This window comes from Rhipicephalus microplus, chromosome 6 (assembly GCF_043290135.1).
Source record: "Rhipicephalus microplus isolate Deutch F79 chromosome 6, USDA_Rmic, whole genome shotgun sequence".
NCBI classification, from domain to species: Eukaryota; Metazoa; Arthropoda; class Arachnida; order Ixodida; family Ixodidae; genus Rhipicephalus; species Rhipicephalus microplus.
Genome location: NC_134705.1, coordinates 132,637,036 through 132,656,316, shown reverse-complemented (window position 1 = coordinate 132,656,316; position 19,281 = coordinate 132,637,036). Strand labels below are relative to the sequence as shown.

Sequence of the window (19,281 nt, the reverse complement as noted above, 5' to 3'; positions counted from 1 at the left end):
GCTCATATAATTCATATTACAATAATATTTAATAGAGGGAAACGTAGCGCTGAGCTCGTTCAGCCACCACGGGAAGGATGGGTAGTAAATGTGTCTGCCTAGACATTGTGCTTACGGTTGCTAATGCACTTGTTGCTTAGTTCTTAAGGTCAACAGAGTGAAAATAACACATGGCGGAAACACACACACACACACACACACACACACACACACACACACACACACACACACACACTTCAAACTGAACGTCCGTCGTGTGTTATTTTCGCGCTGTTAACCTTAAGGCAGTTGCTTAGTTCACTGTATCGGATTCTGTTTCACATGAAAGAAAGCCTCGTTGTGAAATTAGTGAGCCTATTTCAATTGGTCAGCCTAAACGGGTCGAAGTAAGGTCGACAGCTGGGTTAGTTTTTATGGTTTTATATTGTTTAAAACAGTGTCCACTTCCTGTTGTGTAAATTGGGCTAATTTTAAATAATAAAGCGTGGAGGTGGTGGCTAGGTTCTGGTGAACTTTTGCCTCGTCTTGCGACAGAGCGCTGAGAGTAACATGAACACGAAATGATGAAGCTTAGGTAAACCGATGTACTTGCCGACATTCTCAAGCCGACTGAAGCACATTGCGTTGCAGTTCCCCTTCACACTAGTGCCACATCCCCTCTCGTTTACTGTATTGTGAAACTATAATCAAGACATTCCACAAACAAGCATGTTGCTTACTTCGGTAAGCACCGGGTTGAACGATCGTCGTACGTTTCAACACAGTGTCGCAGGTTTACAAATGTAAAACTCAAGATTCAAGAGATTATTCGTTAAGGTATTTGCGTAGCTGCGATTTAGATGAGTCTTTTTTCTTTTACGACATTCACTACAAACTGTGTGGCCAGAGGAATGGTACATATGTGCAACACGAACAATTTTAAAATGAAGGTCGCCGAAATAGGAAAGCCAAGTCAGCAGTGACCGATTACTAAATCCAGCCGCAACCAAATTTTGACTGCGGAGCCCTGTTTGTGTCGCGAGAATCACGAATAGCTGCGGGTCTGGAAATATGAGAGCAGCAATACAAGTCTGATGAGTGAGAAATGGTTTATTTGATGTTCAATTACGCACTAAAACTCATGCAAAATGACACGTAAAAGGTGGACAATGGCTATGTACAATGACACGATCGATGGTTGATTATGCAAGAATCATGTTGACAAATGTACGGTGAAGCTCACTTGCCACAGAATTCCGCGAGAGTTCAAGACGTTGCGCACGAAGGTCGTGCTCTTATGTTGCTCTTCCGAGCTTCCTTGCGTAAACTCGAAAAAAGGCCATCTTCGAACTCTCCTGTCGCTGCCATACTAGGCGCACGAAATGGATATCTGCATCGCAGATGAAGTTGATGGAAGGTGACAAGAACTGCGATGCAGTTGACAAAATTGGTTGTGCAACGAAGTTGAAGCACATTGCCCAGAGCAAAATGGCGTGCTTGTTCATGTCACGGCGTTATGACTAAAGGTAAAAAAAAGCTCGCCGGCTGTACATGTACCACTATCCCGTGTCAGGTCATCAAACATTACCCTAAATGGCGTCGTCTAGTAATTTAGCGTTACGGGGGGCAAAGGTAGGCCAAAGCGCCAGAATAGAAACATACTATCGGACAACAACGAGGATTCAGACGCCGCGGCATGATCGTGAAACGTGCCTCTGCCACAAGTATGATGAAATAGTGGCACGAAAAGTCCTCGGTAATACTCCTTCTGAAGAGGCTCTCCTAACGTTGATCCCACGTCAAGAAAACTGACGAACCTATGTGATATCGAATAAAAACGTTTCGATGGACGTAACACCACGAGACAGCACGCTCCCGGGTCTTCTTGGTTTCCAGCGTCCATCGGTCTTGTTGATCTGTAGAAATGATTCGCACAATTGGTCGACAAAGGCAAAGTAGGGGGCCGTTCCAACGCCCAGTACATTCGCACGTTCGGCTATGATGGCCGAGCAAAAAAAAAAAAAAAACGAATCGGAATGCTTTCTATCTGTGGTACCTGAGGGTACAGGTCCACGGAGGCAGCGGCACCGAGCCGAAGCAGACGATGTTGCAAAGTATGGCAAAGTCATCGCGGCCGTCAAAGATGCGCCACGAAGAAGGGCCCACTATGAACTCCTGCGGCGTCAGGACCAGAAACCTGAGCAGGGGCATGAAGGGCGTCATGACGGTCTTGATGTCCAAGGGCGGGACGATGTCCCCGTCTTTTGCTTCAACCGTCAGGCTCCTGATGACCTTGGCCCGGGCCCATTCGTGCAGACTGTGCACGACGCAGGTCTCCGGGACGTTGCGCACGTTCCTGAGCACGTACTCGACCGTGCCGTCCAGGGCGTCGATGAAGCCGTCGGAGCAGACGACGGAAACGCCGTCGTGTCGAAGCACGGACAATGCCGCGTCGTCGATCAAGCCGCCGTCACTGATGGACGCGTAGTCAATGAGGCGGCACACGTTGCGAGCGCTGATGTGCGACACGATGTACTCGGAGCATATCCTGAGCAAGTCTGTCGCCATGTACTTCACGGCAGCCGTTCGCGTGTACATGGCATCCTCGATGCCCCTGAAGCGCGGCTTGCCTCCGTAGAAGTATCTGCAAACATAGAGTGATTCGTAAGTTGACTATTCAGCAAACCCTGAGCATTGCTTTATACCCTCCGGAACAACTAGTTGAAAAAAAAGGGGGGTAACCCTTAATTTTCGCTTTTAAGAGTTGAACGCGATAGCGAAATTCAGCCCCTGGTGCACCCTTCAGCCGCTAAGTGCATACTTATATACACAGGCACGCACAAAAACACGCACATAGTAGATTAGACCAGCGTGCGCTATTATCGCCGGATGGGCTCGTTTTCGTCGTGACGACTGTCGAACAAAATGCGTTAAAGGGGCCCTGAAACACTTTTCCAAGTAACCATGGAATGAATTCACTAGAACAGCTTATTGCCTCACGAATTCAACGTCGCAAAAATTTTAAGAATTCGTCCAGTGCGAGCGGAGTTACAAAGGTTTGTCACATACTGCAATTGCATTATCTCTTCTCTCGTCCCAATGAAAGGAAAATAAACAGGGAGGGGTGGCAGGGCAAAGAAACTACCGCGCCTCGTGACCTCGAGCACTTGTTTTTCTTCGAATGCGCACCTTTTTCAGTGTGATCGCGCGCGCACTCGTGGACAAGTGGCAGCCTCCCGCGGCTAACTCGGTACTTTATTTTTTGGACACAGACGCACAGATGACTTTTCGCTCATAACCAACGGGGCCGACGCCGGCGGCGGGTTTTCTGCAACACGAGCTCTTTAACGCTATCGCGTTAAACAAGCAGGGCTATTTTTAGAGAAACGCTTGTAGCGCACCATAGCACATGTTGCTGATTCTGAGGCTGTTAAGCAATGATGTTTCTTCATGAAGGCAGCTTTGTAATATTTTCAATCACTTAAAATATCATAGGACTTTAACTATGGAGTGACTGACCCTGGAGTAAAATTTAACTGTTAAGATATCTTAAGCAAAAACATGACATAATTTCGTACGAAATATACAATGTTAAATACATGCTTTTACTAGGAGCTCTTCAACGTAAGTCAAGTTTGATGTAAACACTGCAGCTATTCTTTCATCAAAAGGCCTCCTCTAGAACATACCTTCGAATTAATGCAAGAAATATTTCATTTATTACGCTGGCGTAATTAACCACGTATAAACTTTTCTAGTTTGAACAATCGGCTCATACCGGTATAAGGCGTCCACGAAAGACAAAACACATCGAGCGCACTGGCTTGGGCTTCTTTGGTCTTCTTGATACATCGTTAATTGAAGACGTTACAGCGAGAACAGCGAGGACACTAGGCATGAGGTGCATTGTAAATTATGACAGAACATTTCTGTAGTCTATGCTCAATGCGACGGTGTCGTGCAAAGCCGAAATGGCCTCGAACTTTACTCGTATGGTGTGTGTGTCCGCACTCAAGCTATCCCGGCCACTATCTCAAATCATCATGGTGTATTCGGGGAACGGCAAGTACGCAGCTCAAATTCAAGCATGCTGCCGCTCTTTTCGAGCCTTAACAGTTAAATAAAATGACGCGACGAAAGCCTCGAAGATAAAGTTTTCCATGCTCTCCCACGCTACTTTCATCCTTTCGATAAAAATGCAGAGGCGGTTCTGATTGATATATATTTAGGGTTTAACGTCCCAAAACTACCATATGATTATGAGAGACACCATAGTGGAGGGCTCCAAAAATTTCGACCACCTGTGGTTCTTTAACATGTATCGAAAATGGGGCGCACTCAACTTCTGATCACAGCCATGACCTTCACGCACGTTTATTGCCTGATGCCGCACTTTTGTCCCGTGCGTGGACATCTAATGCCTCCTCATAACAATCAGCAAGGGGAAGTGGCAGTATCGTATCACGTCCTATTTCGGTGCTCTACACGAACATCCGTAGTATAATGGGAAAGCGGGACGCTTTTGACGCTTTTATCGATTCTTGTGAAGCCGACGTGATTGCCGTGACCGAGACTTGGTTGAATGCTCATGTTTGCGATAACGAAATTTTTACTACTTCCAAATCGTTGAACATTTACCGCCGCGATAGAGATGGAAGACAAGGTGGTGGCACTTTGCTTGCCATTTCGAAGCGTTTCAAGTCCTTTCTTATAAACGTGACGTCTACATTGGAAGTGATATGGTGCGGGTTGGTTGTGAATAATAAAACGCTTGTTCTTGGCGTCTGCTACCGCCCTCCAGATACAGACATCAGCTTTGTTCAGGAGTTTCACGATAACATTAATGAAATTACAATGCGGTACCCATCTTCTTCGATAACTATTCTCGGTGACTTCAACTATCCTACCATAATGTGGGCGTCATCGTTACCAGAAGTCGTACCATTTTCTTCAAATGGCCAATGTTTTCTCGATACTTGCAACCTGTTTAATTTTACGCAGATGGTGAATAACCCAACTCGCGTCACCAATTCTTCATCGCACATTCTTGACTTGATTCTTACAACAATGCCCGACAACATTCATGCACTAAACTCACTTCCTGGTCTCAGCGATCACTGTCTGCTACATTTTTACATACGCAACAGCATGCCAACTGCTACTAAGAAACGCAAGGTTATCTATAACTACAATGCTGCAAACTTTGAGGCAATCAACAACGAACTCTCTCTATTTTACGACACTTATTTACATGACTTTGATAATAGAACCGTGCAGGAAAACTGGGATTTGTTTGTTAACAAAATCTACGAACTTACTCGTACCTTTGTTCCCTTAAAGTCTATACCTGTGAGCTCTTGCTCACCCTGGTACAATACATACCTAAAGCGACTTTCTAACAAAAAGAAACGCTTGTTTCATGCTGCGAAACTCCAGAGTACGGAGAAACGCTGGCGCTCCTACGAGAGTGCTGCGCGAGTTTACTCGTCAGCAGTTTCGGATGCTAAGGCTAACTTTCTATCTAACACTCTGCCATCAATGCTTGTAAGCAACCCTAGAAAGTTTTAGAAAACTATTACAAATACCAACGACAGTGAAATCGTACTTGTTGACTCGGACGGCCTTCCCGTATCTTCCGAGATGTGTGCAGCACGCCTGAACGAAAATTTTGTCCGGAACTTTTCAGGGTCGTCCACTTCTGCTACCGTCTCTTTACCAGCGCGCAACTATCCATCAACGTCTGTTATAGTGACTGAGGCCCATGGAATTGTAAAACTAATTGAATCGCTCAGAATATCCTCTGCTTGTGGTGTTGACAACATAAACGCAAGAATCCTTAAAGAAACTAAGCATGCCTCATCTATGTTCCTGTGTAAAATATTCCAACAGTCTTTGAATGAAGGTGTGGTGCCACGCGTTTGGAAAGAGGCAAAGGTGGTTCCGCTACACAAATCAGGAAACAAGCATTCTGTTACTAATTACCGACCTATTTCACTTACTTCTATACCATGCAAACTTTTGGAGCACATAATTTTCTCTTACTTGGTCAACTTTCTAGAATCAAAATCGTTCTTTAGCACGTCACAGCATGGATTTAGGAAGTCATTCTCATGTGAAACACAGTTGCTTTGTTTTACCCATTCGTTACATATCATTCTAGATCGGAGTTCACTGGTCGACTGCATCTTTTTAGACTTTTCGAAGGCTTTTGACAAGATTAATCATCACCTACTACTATATAAGCTTAGGACCCTTAATATTGATGGCGGCATTCTTGCTTGGATCGAGTTTTTCTTAATTAATCGCTCACAATTCGTTGTTGCTAACAACTACAGCTCACCCTCTTCTCCCGTTACTTCTGGTGTGCCCCAGGGTTCTGTGTTGGGCCCTTTACTATTCCTTATTTATATTAACGATTTACCCGATGTTGTAACTTCTTCGATTCACCTTTTCGCCGATGACTGCGTTGTTTACCGAGAAATCTCATCTAACTGTGACGCTAGTTCTTTGCAAAGTGACATTATTAATATTGCCAGCTGGCGTAGAACTTGGCACATGGACCTCAACACTAACAAATGTAAAGTTTTACGTATCTCACGAACTACCGGACCCCCTGTTAACTACATCTTAAATGACGTTGATCTAGAGTCTGTAACTTCGTATAAATACTTGGGGATTCATATAACATCTGACTTGAACTGGAAACATCATATTACCTATGTTATTAACAATAGCAACCGTATGCTAGGGTACCTACGACGCAACTTTAGCCGTGCCCCTCAAGCCGTGAAACTAACCATGTATAAAACACTAGTTCGTCCAAAACTTGAATATGCATGCTCCATTTGGGATCCTTTTCAACTGAACTTGACTCACTCGCTTGAAATGGTACAGAATAACGCAGCACGCTTCATTCTATCTAACTACCATCGCACTAGCAGCATTACGTCAATGAAACAGAGCCTTTCACTACAGTCACTTGAATCACGTCGCAAAGCATCTCGTCTCATACTTTTTCACAAGATAATCAATCATCCACTTTTGAAAGCTCAGTTCATTACCACTCCTGCCTATTGCTCAGCTCGTTTAGATCATCAACATAAGGTACACGTCATTAGCTGCCGCACTAACACTTTTCATCATTCCTTCGTCCCACGCACATCCAACGACTGGAACCACCTTCCCTCAGACATGGTTTCCATTTCAAGTCACGACTTGTTCTCATCTACAGTACAGAATTACTTACGTGATGACACGTGAAGTGTATATTGTACATATATATTTTTGTACTCTGTTTGCCCCATTCTGATGATACTTACACGTACATTCATTGTACTGCCTAACATCGAATTTTCATGTTTTGTAATTTTTATTATTTTGATGTTACTATGTTTGCTCTTGGTTATAGTTTTTTTTTCTGTACCCCACTCCCCTCTGTAAAGCTATGTGCGATTGAGGGTAAAATAAATGAAATGAAATGAAATGAAACATGCACCCGAATCTGAGCACATGGGTCCGCTGCATTTCCGCCTCCATCAGAAATGCAGCCGCCGGAGCCGGGATTCAATTTCGCGACCTGCGGGTCAGCAGCCGAGAACCTTAGCCACTAGACCACCACGGCGGGACACAAAGGCGGTTCTAACAAAGCTGTTTCCGGGCCCAAATTACCGAAAACCATGACCCCCGGAATCGGTATCAACACCGAGGATAACAGTGGTCGTACGGCTTCAATGCGTACAAGCTAGAGATATCCGAGCGTTTATGCTTGGGAGACGCGCGTACGCTTGCGAAATCCGCACGAACGCGTAACGATAACGGCAGTGCGCATGTGCATAATGGCTGTGAGAGCAGTGGTATACGTAAAGGGCGTACTCTGCAAAGCCGACACAGTGGTGAAAGACAGCACGTCCATTTGGCTTCGCCGTCGTATTTACCGCATCCTGGTGAAACACTTGTTGCTGCGTCGCGACTCAGTTTGCACTTGAAGAGACAACAGAAAAGAAGGAAATGGCAAGCGATGGCTATTTACTTCTTTACGGTTGTTTTTCTTTCAGACTGCGCTATTGCAATACGAAATGCACCAACTAGCCCTATCTGTTGTACTTAGTAAGTCAGTTACCAAACAACGGGAAGCAGTTCAGCGCACAGGCTCATAATATATCCTAGCAGAGCGTAAACTGTGCTTAGCTGAAGCTGTCAAGTTGGTGAAATCGTCGGTACGCCGTTGGGTGAAACGGTAACTTGGGGCTGTTGCAGTGTTTGCGCAGTGTATTGCCCAACAAAATCGCGGAACCATACAGAAAACAACACCTCGGAACGCTGCTAGCTCCTGACGTACAGTCGTCAGCAAGCTTAACCAAAGTGCTCTGCAGCGTGACCTGGACTGGTTAGACTAGTTTGACTGATGCCAACTGCAAAACGCTTGGCGCTGTTGCCGAGGAAATATTTTAGTGGATTCGGGTAATATGTCGACTTGCATAGATACCATCTCGGTGACAGAACTTAAAGCAATGTGGCGCTGATGTTAATCAAACCGCTTGAGGACACGCTGTGGAGCGATATAGCTAAAGAAAGTTCTACCGTAAGAACATGCATGATATTGGACGAATGATGGTTATGCAGGGACGAGCAGACTTACCTGAGCATGCAGGCGAACCCGTCCGGATGGATGTCGGTGACAATCACCTGATCGTTTTCCGGAAGACTTCCGAAGAACATCGTGGCAAAGACCTCGTTCACCATGGCCAGGAACTGCTTGTGCGCCTTGAAAGTGCGCGTAGCGGGAAACTGCTCCGGAAACACAAGAAACTCGACGTCGGCGAATTCGCCACTGTCGAGGTACTTGAGAAACCTGGCCTGGTAATCGAGAAGGCAGGGACAGTGGCGGCACCAGTTTCGTGCAAGCAAAACAAGTAGCGCACTTACAGGTGGCGTTAGACAAACCACATAACGCAAGCACCTGCCATCAGCCTGGATACGACAATGGAAGGACAAAAGCCTCGTGTTTCCACAATAAAATGTGGTGGTATGCCGGCTGCGGCCATGGTATAGCTGCCAACGTCTTAATCACCTCTACTCTCATAATTATTTGCTTTCTTCTAGTGGGTTTGCCTTCTTTTGGAACACAGTGTGTTACTCCTAATGAGTGGCGGTTATCTTTCCTTCGAGCTACATAGATCGCACATTCACATTTGTATGCCCTGATTTCAACTGAACGACTTGTTCACAGAACTACTTCTGTCTTACAGCGCCAAATTACAGCTATAATTTTGCTTTCTATGGCTCACAGCATCATACTCAATTTCAGCTCATTTGTTTTCCTAAGCCGACAGGTTGTTGCAACTTGGACAAGTACCGGTAAGATGCTATGTACCTTCCTTTTGAGGGATACGGGAGGCATTTATATGGTGACAAAAATACGGGCTGTAAAAAGAAAACACTGAACGTGTGAGAAGTCAGACGCACCTTGTGCACCGAAGGCATTCCAACCGGAAACTTTCAGCACCACCAGCAGAAGCGCTAAAACGTTCAAGGAATGGGCAGGCCGACTGTGTAACACTGACTATAGGAACACGTATTACCGCTCTGCTTTTCAGCTGATGAAGCTCATTCCCTTTGCGTAGTCGTGCTTAGGATTGCATCTCATTGGCAACTGGGAGAGGGTCTCGCTGGTCAGCAATGAGAATAGCTTTACGCCGGCAACTTTGTGAAAGATAATGAGCCTTTCGGTTCAAAAACAACAGATAACAAAATGACCAGATGTTTGCTACCACATAAATATAAATACTTACGGGACCCATTGAGTGGATTCTCTTGTAGAGAGGGCAAAAGCAGTGGCTATTGCGCAGACAATAAGTGCAGGTCTTCTTATCTGTGAGTGAACAATAAGACAATGTGTGGAATTACCAAAAGCTAGTACCAAAAGCCAAGCTAAAAAAAAAGACATGACAGTCGCAACAGCAGGCAGACATCACACGCTGGCATCGTCATGATGTCACGATGGTGCCTTCTCGTCACCTGTTACATGGTTCAGCCACATGGCAAAAGTTTAAGCACTTGCTCAACATACAATCATCTTGAGCTGATGCCTGCATTCATACTTGTGAACATTGGCGATAAAAAAGCAAATATGAGGTGTTGTGACCTTTACTAGAAAATAGATACGTAAACATAAAGACGCTAGTGTTTCTTAGGCTGCGGTGAAAACGCAACGCTATGCATGGAAAATTCCCTTGCCGACGATATGGTGCTGCCTACTTCGGGAAGCGTCTAATTCAGCGCACAGGTAGTAAATGCGCACAACCATTGACCTTTCCCCGCAACAAAATACATTCATGTCTCACAAATGGTTCTTTGCAAGCTATCATGCTATCGAGTACCACATGCAACCAAAACAATATTGACATGTAGTAAAGGTACGAAGACATGTCATGGCAGCAGTGATGATACAGTAAAAAATGAAGCCTCATAGAAGTGATCACGTCAGGACGAAAGTGGTACGAGAACAGCATCACGGATGGCCGCGGATTCGTGACTCATGTAGGGCCGCCAGTATAAGACTATCGTATTTCGACGACATATTCGTCGAAGAAATTTTTAATTACCTGCGACGCTTCTCGTTGGCTCGCCTTCAGCTCACGTACAACAGAACACCAGAGGAAGCGAAAAGTGACACTTCTTCAGTCACAGTGAAAGCACCAAGCAATATGCATAAAAAAAAAACTAGTCTACACGATGGAAACTTCGTCTTGGTCTGGGGTCGACGACGAATTTTCTCTCTGTTTGCAAGCTTGACTCTGAAGTTCACATGACATTCTTTGCAGCTTTGTTCTACAAACCGGCTGACGCCGAGTTTATTCTTTCACGGCACATATGTCTGGGCGCAAAATATCAGCAGCAAGCACCACAACTAATTGCAGCGTACCCTATAGTTCCATGAATGAAAGCTGTTTGTAGTCTTAAAGATACGCCAGACGTTCTTGAACTGCCGCGCAATGACCAGCACACGAGTAAGGAAACACAGAACACCATAAAAAAAGACTGCCAGATGTTTATGATCCGTATAGCAATTGATTGATTGATATGTGGGGTTTAACGTCCCAAAACCACCATATGATTATGAGAGACGCCGTAGTGGAGGGCTCCGGAAATTTCGACCACCTGAGGTTCTTTAACGTGCACCGAAATCTGAGCACACGGGCCTACAACATTTCCGCCTCCATCGGGAAGGTCTGGATAGCAATAAACAGATATTTAAACTAGAAACCTGGACACGTGACCAGTCTACATCTCGCACTGGCTGACAAAAAGCACAAAAGAAAAACGAACATTCGTAATAGGAGTGTAGCCCAAGGAAAAAAAAAAAGAAATGCCACAAAACGTGGCATGAATTTTCGCCGAGCTTCGCGTATGGGAGATTCACAGATTGATCACGTGTCTAAGTACCTGGTCGAAATATCTGTTCCCTGATTTCCAGAAAAAAGAAAACAGTTGGTGATGTGTGCTAGGGGCATCTTGGGTGTTTTTTTTTTACTTGTGTCCTGGTCATTTCGAGCAGTTTAAGAACGCCTGACTGCTATAAACCAACTATTTCGCAAAAAAAAATCTTGCAGTGAACCACTTACGCCAATTTGAGGAAAACTGACGCAAAGCGTGTTTCCCACGCTTCGGGGGTGCCTGAGAACAAGGCGTATAGAGTGAGGCGCACAGAGCACCGCTAGGGCAAGTTGCTTATTTCCTTCCCAATATCATCGCTCGGTGCTTTCGTGGCTACTGCAGGAGTGGCACTTCGGCTTCCTTTAGCGTTCCGCTGCACGCGCACTTGAGCGAGTGAACAGACAGGCTGGCAGGTAAACAAAGAGGACGCGCTTGCGCGCTGTCGAAGAGCTGGCTGGAAGGCTTATTGCGTACACGGACGGCTCCGTCATACCAGACAAAGGCTCGGCCACTGCTTCTTGCTTTACGCCAGCACTTGGTTTGACGGCCTCCTGCCGTCTGCCTTTTGCGGCCTGCTCTACCGCTGCAGAGACGGCCGATCTTTACTTGGTAGTTGACCTCCTGACAGCAAACCCCCCTAACGTGCTCCGTGGCTGTCGCGTGTGACTCAAGAGCTGCGTTGCTGGCCTTGGCAAAGCCGGAACGGGCAGGCTTCGCAACGCAGGTGCTCGTCACCAAACTGCATGCCCTCCTTGCCAGTGGCATCGATGTTTCTCTGCACTGGGTTACATCTCATGTGGGAATCCAGGGAAACGAGCAGGCTGACGTCCTGGCAAAAAAAGTACATCACTCCGCCGTCCCTGTGTGCTGTACCGTGGTCGCCACAGACTTTTCGAGGCTCACATTGAGGATGCTGTTGCTATACGCTGACACCCTGACGATCGCGTCGAAAGGATGGAACCACGAACCCGGCGGCCCAACCGGGGTTTCACCAGGAGGGAGAGGTCCCCGCTACTTCGCTTGCGCATCGGCTGCTCATGGCCTGCAGCCTGGGGCAGCCGTTGCGCAAGGGCATGCAACGAGCTGTCAGAAGGTGCCATGAAGCTGTTTGTCACGCGCTCCCACGATATCTAGAATTTTCACCCCTACTGTACAGTACTCAAGACTTAGTACACAGAGCTGAGTATTGCTCGAGATCCCCGATTACTCTGGATCCCCGCGTCTTGTCGCTATGAAACCAGTCGCAAGAAATACAATTAGCTGTGACGTAAGCGTTTAAATTACGCCGAAATCACGCAAGCTGGACACGTTGAAAACAAAAGCACGTGCATTACGTAGCCATCAACTGTCGTGCTTCATTACGGGAGGATTATGCGCGTCACGCCATTCATCGTGCCTCTTGAACGTCTCTCGAAGCGTTAAACTCAGCTCGAAGCAGTAATGAAGCCTGTAAATATTGAAGCTTGATCAAATCGCAGGCTTTCATTGAAAATGTACTTCATTGAGAACGCGTTTTTAGGTGCGCCTGGCAATGCTGAACTATTCGTTCCAATCTTGCATGCAGTTTTCTCACTTTCAGAGCACTTTGTCTGTCTCTTCATTTTCGTAAACGCCTTCCACGAAGAAAACACGGGCGTGAACTAACAACCCCCTTTGTACGCTCACTAATTATTAAGAATTATTGACGTTTCTCGTCCAAAAACCGCGACACAATTATGCGAGACGCTGTACGGTGGAGGTCTCCGAAAGTTTCGACACCTGTGGTAAATATAAGGGCACGGGTCCTTTGCACTTCGCCTGCATGGAAATGTTGCCATCACGGCTGGAATTCGATCATGAGACCTTCGGGTCTGCGTTCGAAGCCCCCTAAGCACTAGACGACCAGGGTGGGTACTGAGCTAGCTCTTTACCTTACTTTAACTTTTAGATAGTTATGTGTGGTTTAACGTACCAATACCACCATATGATTACGAGAGACCCGTAGTGGAGGGCCCCGAAAATTTCGACCACCTGGGGTTCTTTAACGTGCACCCAAAACTGAGCACAGCGGTCTACAACATTTCGCCTCCATCGGAAATGCAGCCGGGATTCGATCCTGCGATTCGCGAGTCAGCAGCCGAGTACCTTAGCCACTAGACCACCGCGGCGGGGCCTTACTTCAACTTTTGAAACTTGGTGCGACAAGATGGAAAGAACACGCATGCAAGATCAGTGCACGTCAGCACTTGTGCAGTCTGTCTTTCTTCGGTCTTTTTTTATGCTGATGAATTTTGTTTACTGAAGTGTGTGCCAAAAGCACTGGTTTAACTGTGGCCGGACAAGTTAAGGCGCGGAAACGAATGAGAAAAATTTAACAAACAAGAAGAGAAGCACTTAATAAAAAAACAAGTTTTCAGCCCTTCCGTCGGTACAGACTTACAGAAGCGAGGCACGAACGGGAGTGGTCTACAATGCCAGAGATACCATCGGCTGCGGTCGAGACGCCAAGACGTGGCTTTCCCGTGACTTTTCGCGAGACAGGATTCGACGGCTGAAAGACGAGGACTGGCGGGAAGTGCGCCTTGGAGACACAGCACATGTAGTGGCGAATGGGGGCGTTGACTTGAACGTAGTAAGGAAAGGCAAAGTAATGCTTATTGCGGACAAGATGGAATCTTTTTTCTTGTTCCTTTCTTGGAGCCTATCTTGTCTCTGAATCATCTGATGTACTGACGTTTGATCAAAACTGTGCACTAGCGGCTTTTCGATTAAAATTGTGAAACGCTATGAATGCGCACGTGCCAGTAGTTTGCCAGCTGTAAGGTCCTGGTGTGATGCGTTTAATGCAGAGGGCACGCAACATGGATGACAATGTGTTTTAGGGGGGAAGGGGGCGGGGGTGTCCTAGATACGGCTCAGGTGCTACGATCTTTCCTTAGGGCGATTTTTCACGAACAAAGAAAATGAGATAAGGAATATGACGAGTGCCCACGTCTTACTTTTTAAGATCAGAATGAAAATACGTATCCACCACGGGAAGCCCTAAGCGGCTCGGCGCCTAAATGAGCTAACACCCGAATTTATCAGGGAATTTTATGTCGGCAGCAATTACATGGTCGTGCCTGGTGGGCTCTTGCCTTTGGCGTTGCCGTTAACAAATGACATCTCCAAAATTGATAACATCTTGATAACGAATTGATAACAAAATTGATAACAGCTCCAAGTGCGTCGCATGTTTTGTGTGCGAGTAGAAGCACGCGAGCCCTGTCGACGCAGGTGGGTGAAGGTGCGATGAAACAAAGCTGCCGACCGAGGCGGCTGAAGCAGAAATGAAACAAGCCGGCCATCTCTGTCACGTGAAATGCGCATACGCTGGCTGCATACAGCGTGTTGTCTTGTTCATTGATTTGTGCGGTTTAACGTTCCAAAGCCACCATATGATTATGAGAGACGCCGTAGTGGAGGGCTCCGCAAATTTTGACCACCTCGATTTCTTTAACGTTCACCCAAAGTGTTGTCTTGTAGGAAAACGCGATGACTCCCTTGTCAAAGCGCGTATAGACTTATTGTCGCCCTTGCCTACAGATGCAACTCCAAGTGTGGAGCCACTCGGGAATGTAGAATTCGGGGAGAGAGAGGCCACTGAACAGTGGTCACTGCTTCCACTGCAGATCGGCGGAAACTTCACAAGCCGATGAACAGAAGCGAGACTGCTAGCCTGCCTAGTTGGAAAGTATTGATAGAAGTATATTTGCGTGGAACAAACGGGGACGATGAAAAAAAGACACAAAAAAGCGCTTGTCTGTGTGTCTCCTTTTTTCGACTTCGTTTGTTCTGCGCAAAGTACTTATATGAAATATTTATAAATTATCAAACATGGTCTTACACTCCACATATCCGGAAACTTCGAACCACATTCCGCAATTTTTTTTATTATGTCAAAGTACAGAAGGAGTAACCGGGAACGAAAAACAAGCGATGGCAGTCTTGTATGCGTGAATGAGGGCAATCCCCTTGCTAAAGCTCACCTTGTTATAACTTTGCTATCACATCTTAGTTGTCTACTTTGCTTATTAATTGCTTTTAATGTGGAGTTCACTTTATTCCAGGACAAATAATCGTAGTGGGTACGAGTGTTTCATTACCACAGATCAAAATAAACTCGTGCCACGCGTTTGGTAGCACGCGCCGCGCGTTCATTAAGAAGAAACAATCCGCCCCGGTTGGTTTGGCCAAAGAACTCCGAGCTGGCACAATGTCCAGGACACCCTCCCGAACCTCAAGCGGAACTGGGATGGCTTCCACGTGTGAACATCCACCTGCCACCGCTAGCAACGTCCACTCGGACAAACCTTCACGGTCGGCTGACTTTGTCCGAGCAGCCCAGGAGGCGGGCAAGCCTCCGCGACTTCGCCGAAGGCACCCGAGTACGGTTTCCGTCCCGTCCAAGTCCGACGAGTCCAACAAGTCTTCACGCTCACGGCGTCGTGGCGCCGTTCGGAGGCCTCCCCGCACGTCGGAAGTCGTCCCTCCGCACTCGCCCGGCGAACTGGAACCCGTGCGCGCATCGCTCGCCTCTGCCACAGCGAACGATAGGACTGTTCGCATTCCCGAGCACCCTGGTGAGTCTACGCCGAACAGAGTGGCAGATCCCGCAACGTCCACTGGTACTCCAAGTCAAGCATCGTCCAGTTCGAAGACGGTGACGGAGCAACCGGCCTTGTCCACTGTGGAAGGGGGCAAGGCCACAAACCCCCCAGTCTCATCCGAAGGAAGACGGCGACCCAGAGGCACCAACGGAAGACTCCTAGGCGAAGGGTCAGCGAAAGGTGGGTAAGCTTCACGCTAGAGAAAATTCGGTCTGGTAGGAACAAAGCCTTCGGGCATTAAGTGGGTGTACTGAAACACTTCGCAAACGTTGTGTTTCGAGTTGACCTAGACGCTAGCCGCTCTAGAGACACGTCCGCACTTGTCAGCGTTTACGTACTCAGCCAAAGCGACCTATGACTAACCCCCGTATTCACAAACGCTCCTCGACTCGACTTTCGCCCTTCACTTGACAGAGTTAAGCACTCCGCCACTGCTCGGCTGAAAATGACTCTGCGCTGCTAGAGAATTGCACCCTGTTATCGCTGATATGCAGTGGCTTGCCGTGGCTAGAGAGGGCGCTGCCATTGGCTTTCTCAAGTGAAGGTGAAGCGTTGAGTGAAGGGACGTTCTAGAATACGGGGGTTGATGTGCGCGGGCGCGATGACAGTATGCAAGTGGATAGCGTTGAGCTTGGTCACATTCGCTTTGTAGGAACAACATACCTCAGCGAAACGTCTTTTTTTTCTGCAGTAACTGCAGAGGGACGCACATGATGAGAAGAGTGAGGTGGCGGTAAACGTCCGCACAATGAACAAGTAGTGGCGTCAAAGCGTTCTGTTTCGAGCGGCGCGTTAAAAAGCCGTTTCACATGCCGCGATTGCAGTAGGAAAAATCGTCCCGTTCGTTTAATTCGTTCTGTTCGCAACCGCTGCTAATGGTGGTTTCTTTTCACATGAACTGCAAATGTTCTGCAGTTTTCGCTCGGCCACTGTCGCGGGTGGTTGGATGGGAAGCCCTTTATTGAAAAAAAAAATAAGAGGGAGACGCATCTCCTCCGTGGGGATAAGCGGATAAGCGGGACTTTCAAACTGTACCAATACTTCACAGTGTAGTAGGGTTTGCACTTGTTCTATTCCATATCACGGGTGATGAGGTGGTGTGTGGTCAGTTCTGTGGTTTGTCGGACCCCTTATAAATCACTCTCATCAGGCCGCTCTGACTTCCATATTGCGCAAATATTAACTGCGTGTCCGGGTTCGCGTTCAGCGCTTAACGATAATTTGTGGGTTGCAGCACTTGTACGGCCATTCGCCCTTTATCAAATGCGGAACATTGTCACAATATATGGTGAAGGTCTGCGCGGCAGCGCAGCTTGACTGATTGCACGTCACTGTCTCAATGTCTGGTTGTCGCCATTTAGATAAAGAGTACTGTGTGTATGCAGAATTTGTGTAGGCCTTATTAATTAAGACTTCTTGAGAGCGTAAAAGCTATAGTGAACTAGAATATCATTCTAGTTCACTACAGTGAAAGCGAACACTTGCTAGAAAAGAGGACTGGTGGGGCAACGTGCGTTGTGCATTTTTTACTACCATGACGTAGAGACGTGCGCACGTAGTGCTTAGCGGCTACCGAAGGAGTCATTTGACTTGAGAGTTCATACAAATGTACCCTGAGGGGTGGGGGCACAGAAAGATTGGTCAACCCCCCTGCGGAAGCAGCAGCGGCGTGTGCCGCTGAGCAACGTATCTTGCCGCCGTTTTTTATGGCAAACACTGAAGAATTTTTCATATGTAACGTAACGATTGGTGCATTACGATATTATTGAATTTCCATGAACGTTTCTACGCGTGTTTCATCATTTGAGAACACTTTACAAGGTGAATATATTTACAAAGCAAATCCACAATTACCTAAACAAACATTACCTAAACAAACATGTCGACGCAATTCTGACGGCTTGGTGGACCTGGCTCTATTTCGATGGATCCCGATCAAAAACTCGTTCCATCGATGCGATCATAGCCAAAATTTCCGACATGTTGGTGGCTCACCGCAGACCACTGCGGTGTGAGTGATCACCCTCAGTATTATGTACCAACTGGCTTTTCAAGACAACTTACAGAGAACTACCCTTTATTAGGGCCGAAGCCTCATAAGGCGTAGGCAAGTCCCGCGTTGTAGGAGCCACCACTAGTACTTACAGCGCTCATTAGATGGTGTTGTGGTGCTACCGCTGCTAGTACTCAGCTTGCTCCATAGATGGTGCTGTGGCACTCTCTCCACTACGATGCGTGATCTCTTGTGATAGGAGACCACGCTGGCTCTAGCGTTAAAATGCGTTTGCTCTTGGCGCACTTTCTCTTTCGTTGGCAGTCTGTGTGCTTCAAGTATGAGCGACGAAGACAAGGTGGTAGAGCGGAGGGCTCGAAAAACGGCTGGAGCGCGTGCTCACCGTCTTTGCATGATGATCGACTGGACAAGATTTACGGAGGATTCACGGTTTACCGTTGTACCTCTGGAGCTTCGCCCACTCATTATCATTGACTCCGTGGATATGCTGTGATTTTTCACAGCGAGTGATATCGAAGCCTGAATATTGCTACTCTGTGTCATGTAAAACAGCCTTTATGATGCCTGGCGCCGGGAGACCGCGACGCTTTGTGAGCTTTCTTTGCGTCCATTTCAACTGGCACAAGTCCTTCGACAGTTCCTCTTGCTGCTTTTTTTTTCTCGACGATTTCCCACACAAACACCTCGCTAGTGCGGGGCACCAAGTGTCTGTTTAGGCTCTTGACGATGTTCTCGTGGGAAAGCTGCTCGAGCGCGGAAAACAAGAAGTGCCCCCCGTTTTTTTTTTCAGCCTGGACCTAGCGGACAACAGACTAATCCCCCAGATATCGTCACTGGAGTGCCGTTGGTAGCGTAATCGATGGATCACGGGAAAAACAAGAGGTGGAGGTTGTAAATGGCAGCTGGGTTGTGTAATAGATCAAGCGTCAGAGAGGAGCTGATTGACATAACCAAAAACGAAAAGCTTCGGTGAAACTAGTTATAGAATTCAGATTATAGGTGAGCATTTTTGTTAGTGAGGAACCATTGCACTCCTTGAGAGCTCTCTCAACGTTATCTTCTTTCAGCAATGATGAATTTCGAGGTGCTTCTGCCACACCCACGCCCCTTCACCCCCCTCCCCCCTCCCCCCACACACACGCACACACGCACGCACGCACGCACGCACACACACACACACACACACACACACACACACACACACACACACACACACACACACAC

At 47.1% G+C, this 19,281-nt stretch overlaps 1 protein-coding gene across 1 annotated transcript; it reads right to left on the bottom strand.

Moving 5' to 3' along the window:
* Positions 1-1,071: 1,071 nt before the first annotated feature.
* On the bottom strand, positions 1,072-14,091 carry LOC142765508 (BTB/POZ domain-containing protein 6-like). Its single transcript, XM_075866607.1, has 4 exons — positions 13,835-14,091; positions 9,771-9,850; positions 8,618-8,835; positions 1,072-2,623 (listed from the first exon to the last, which is right to left on the bottom strand). Exons 2-4 carry the CDS (start codon positions 9,777-9,779, stop codon positions 2,023-2,025), a joined length of 828 nt encoding a protein of 275 aa, XP_075722722.1. The 5' UTR covers positions 9,780-9,850; positions 13,835-14,091; the 3' UTR covers positions 1,072-2,022.
* Positions 14,092-19,281: the final 5,190 nt, after the last annotated feature.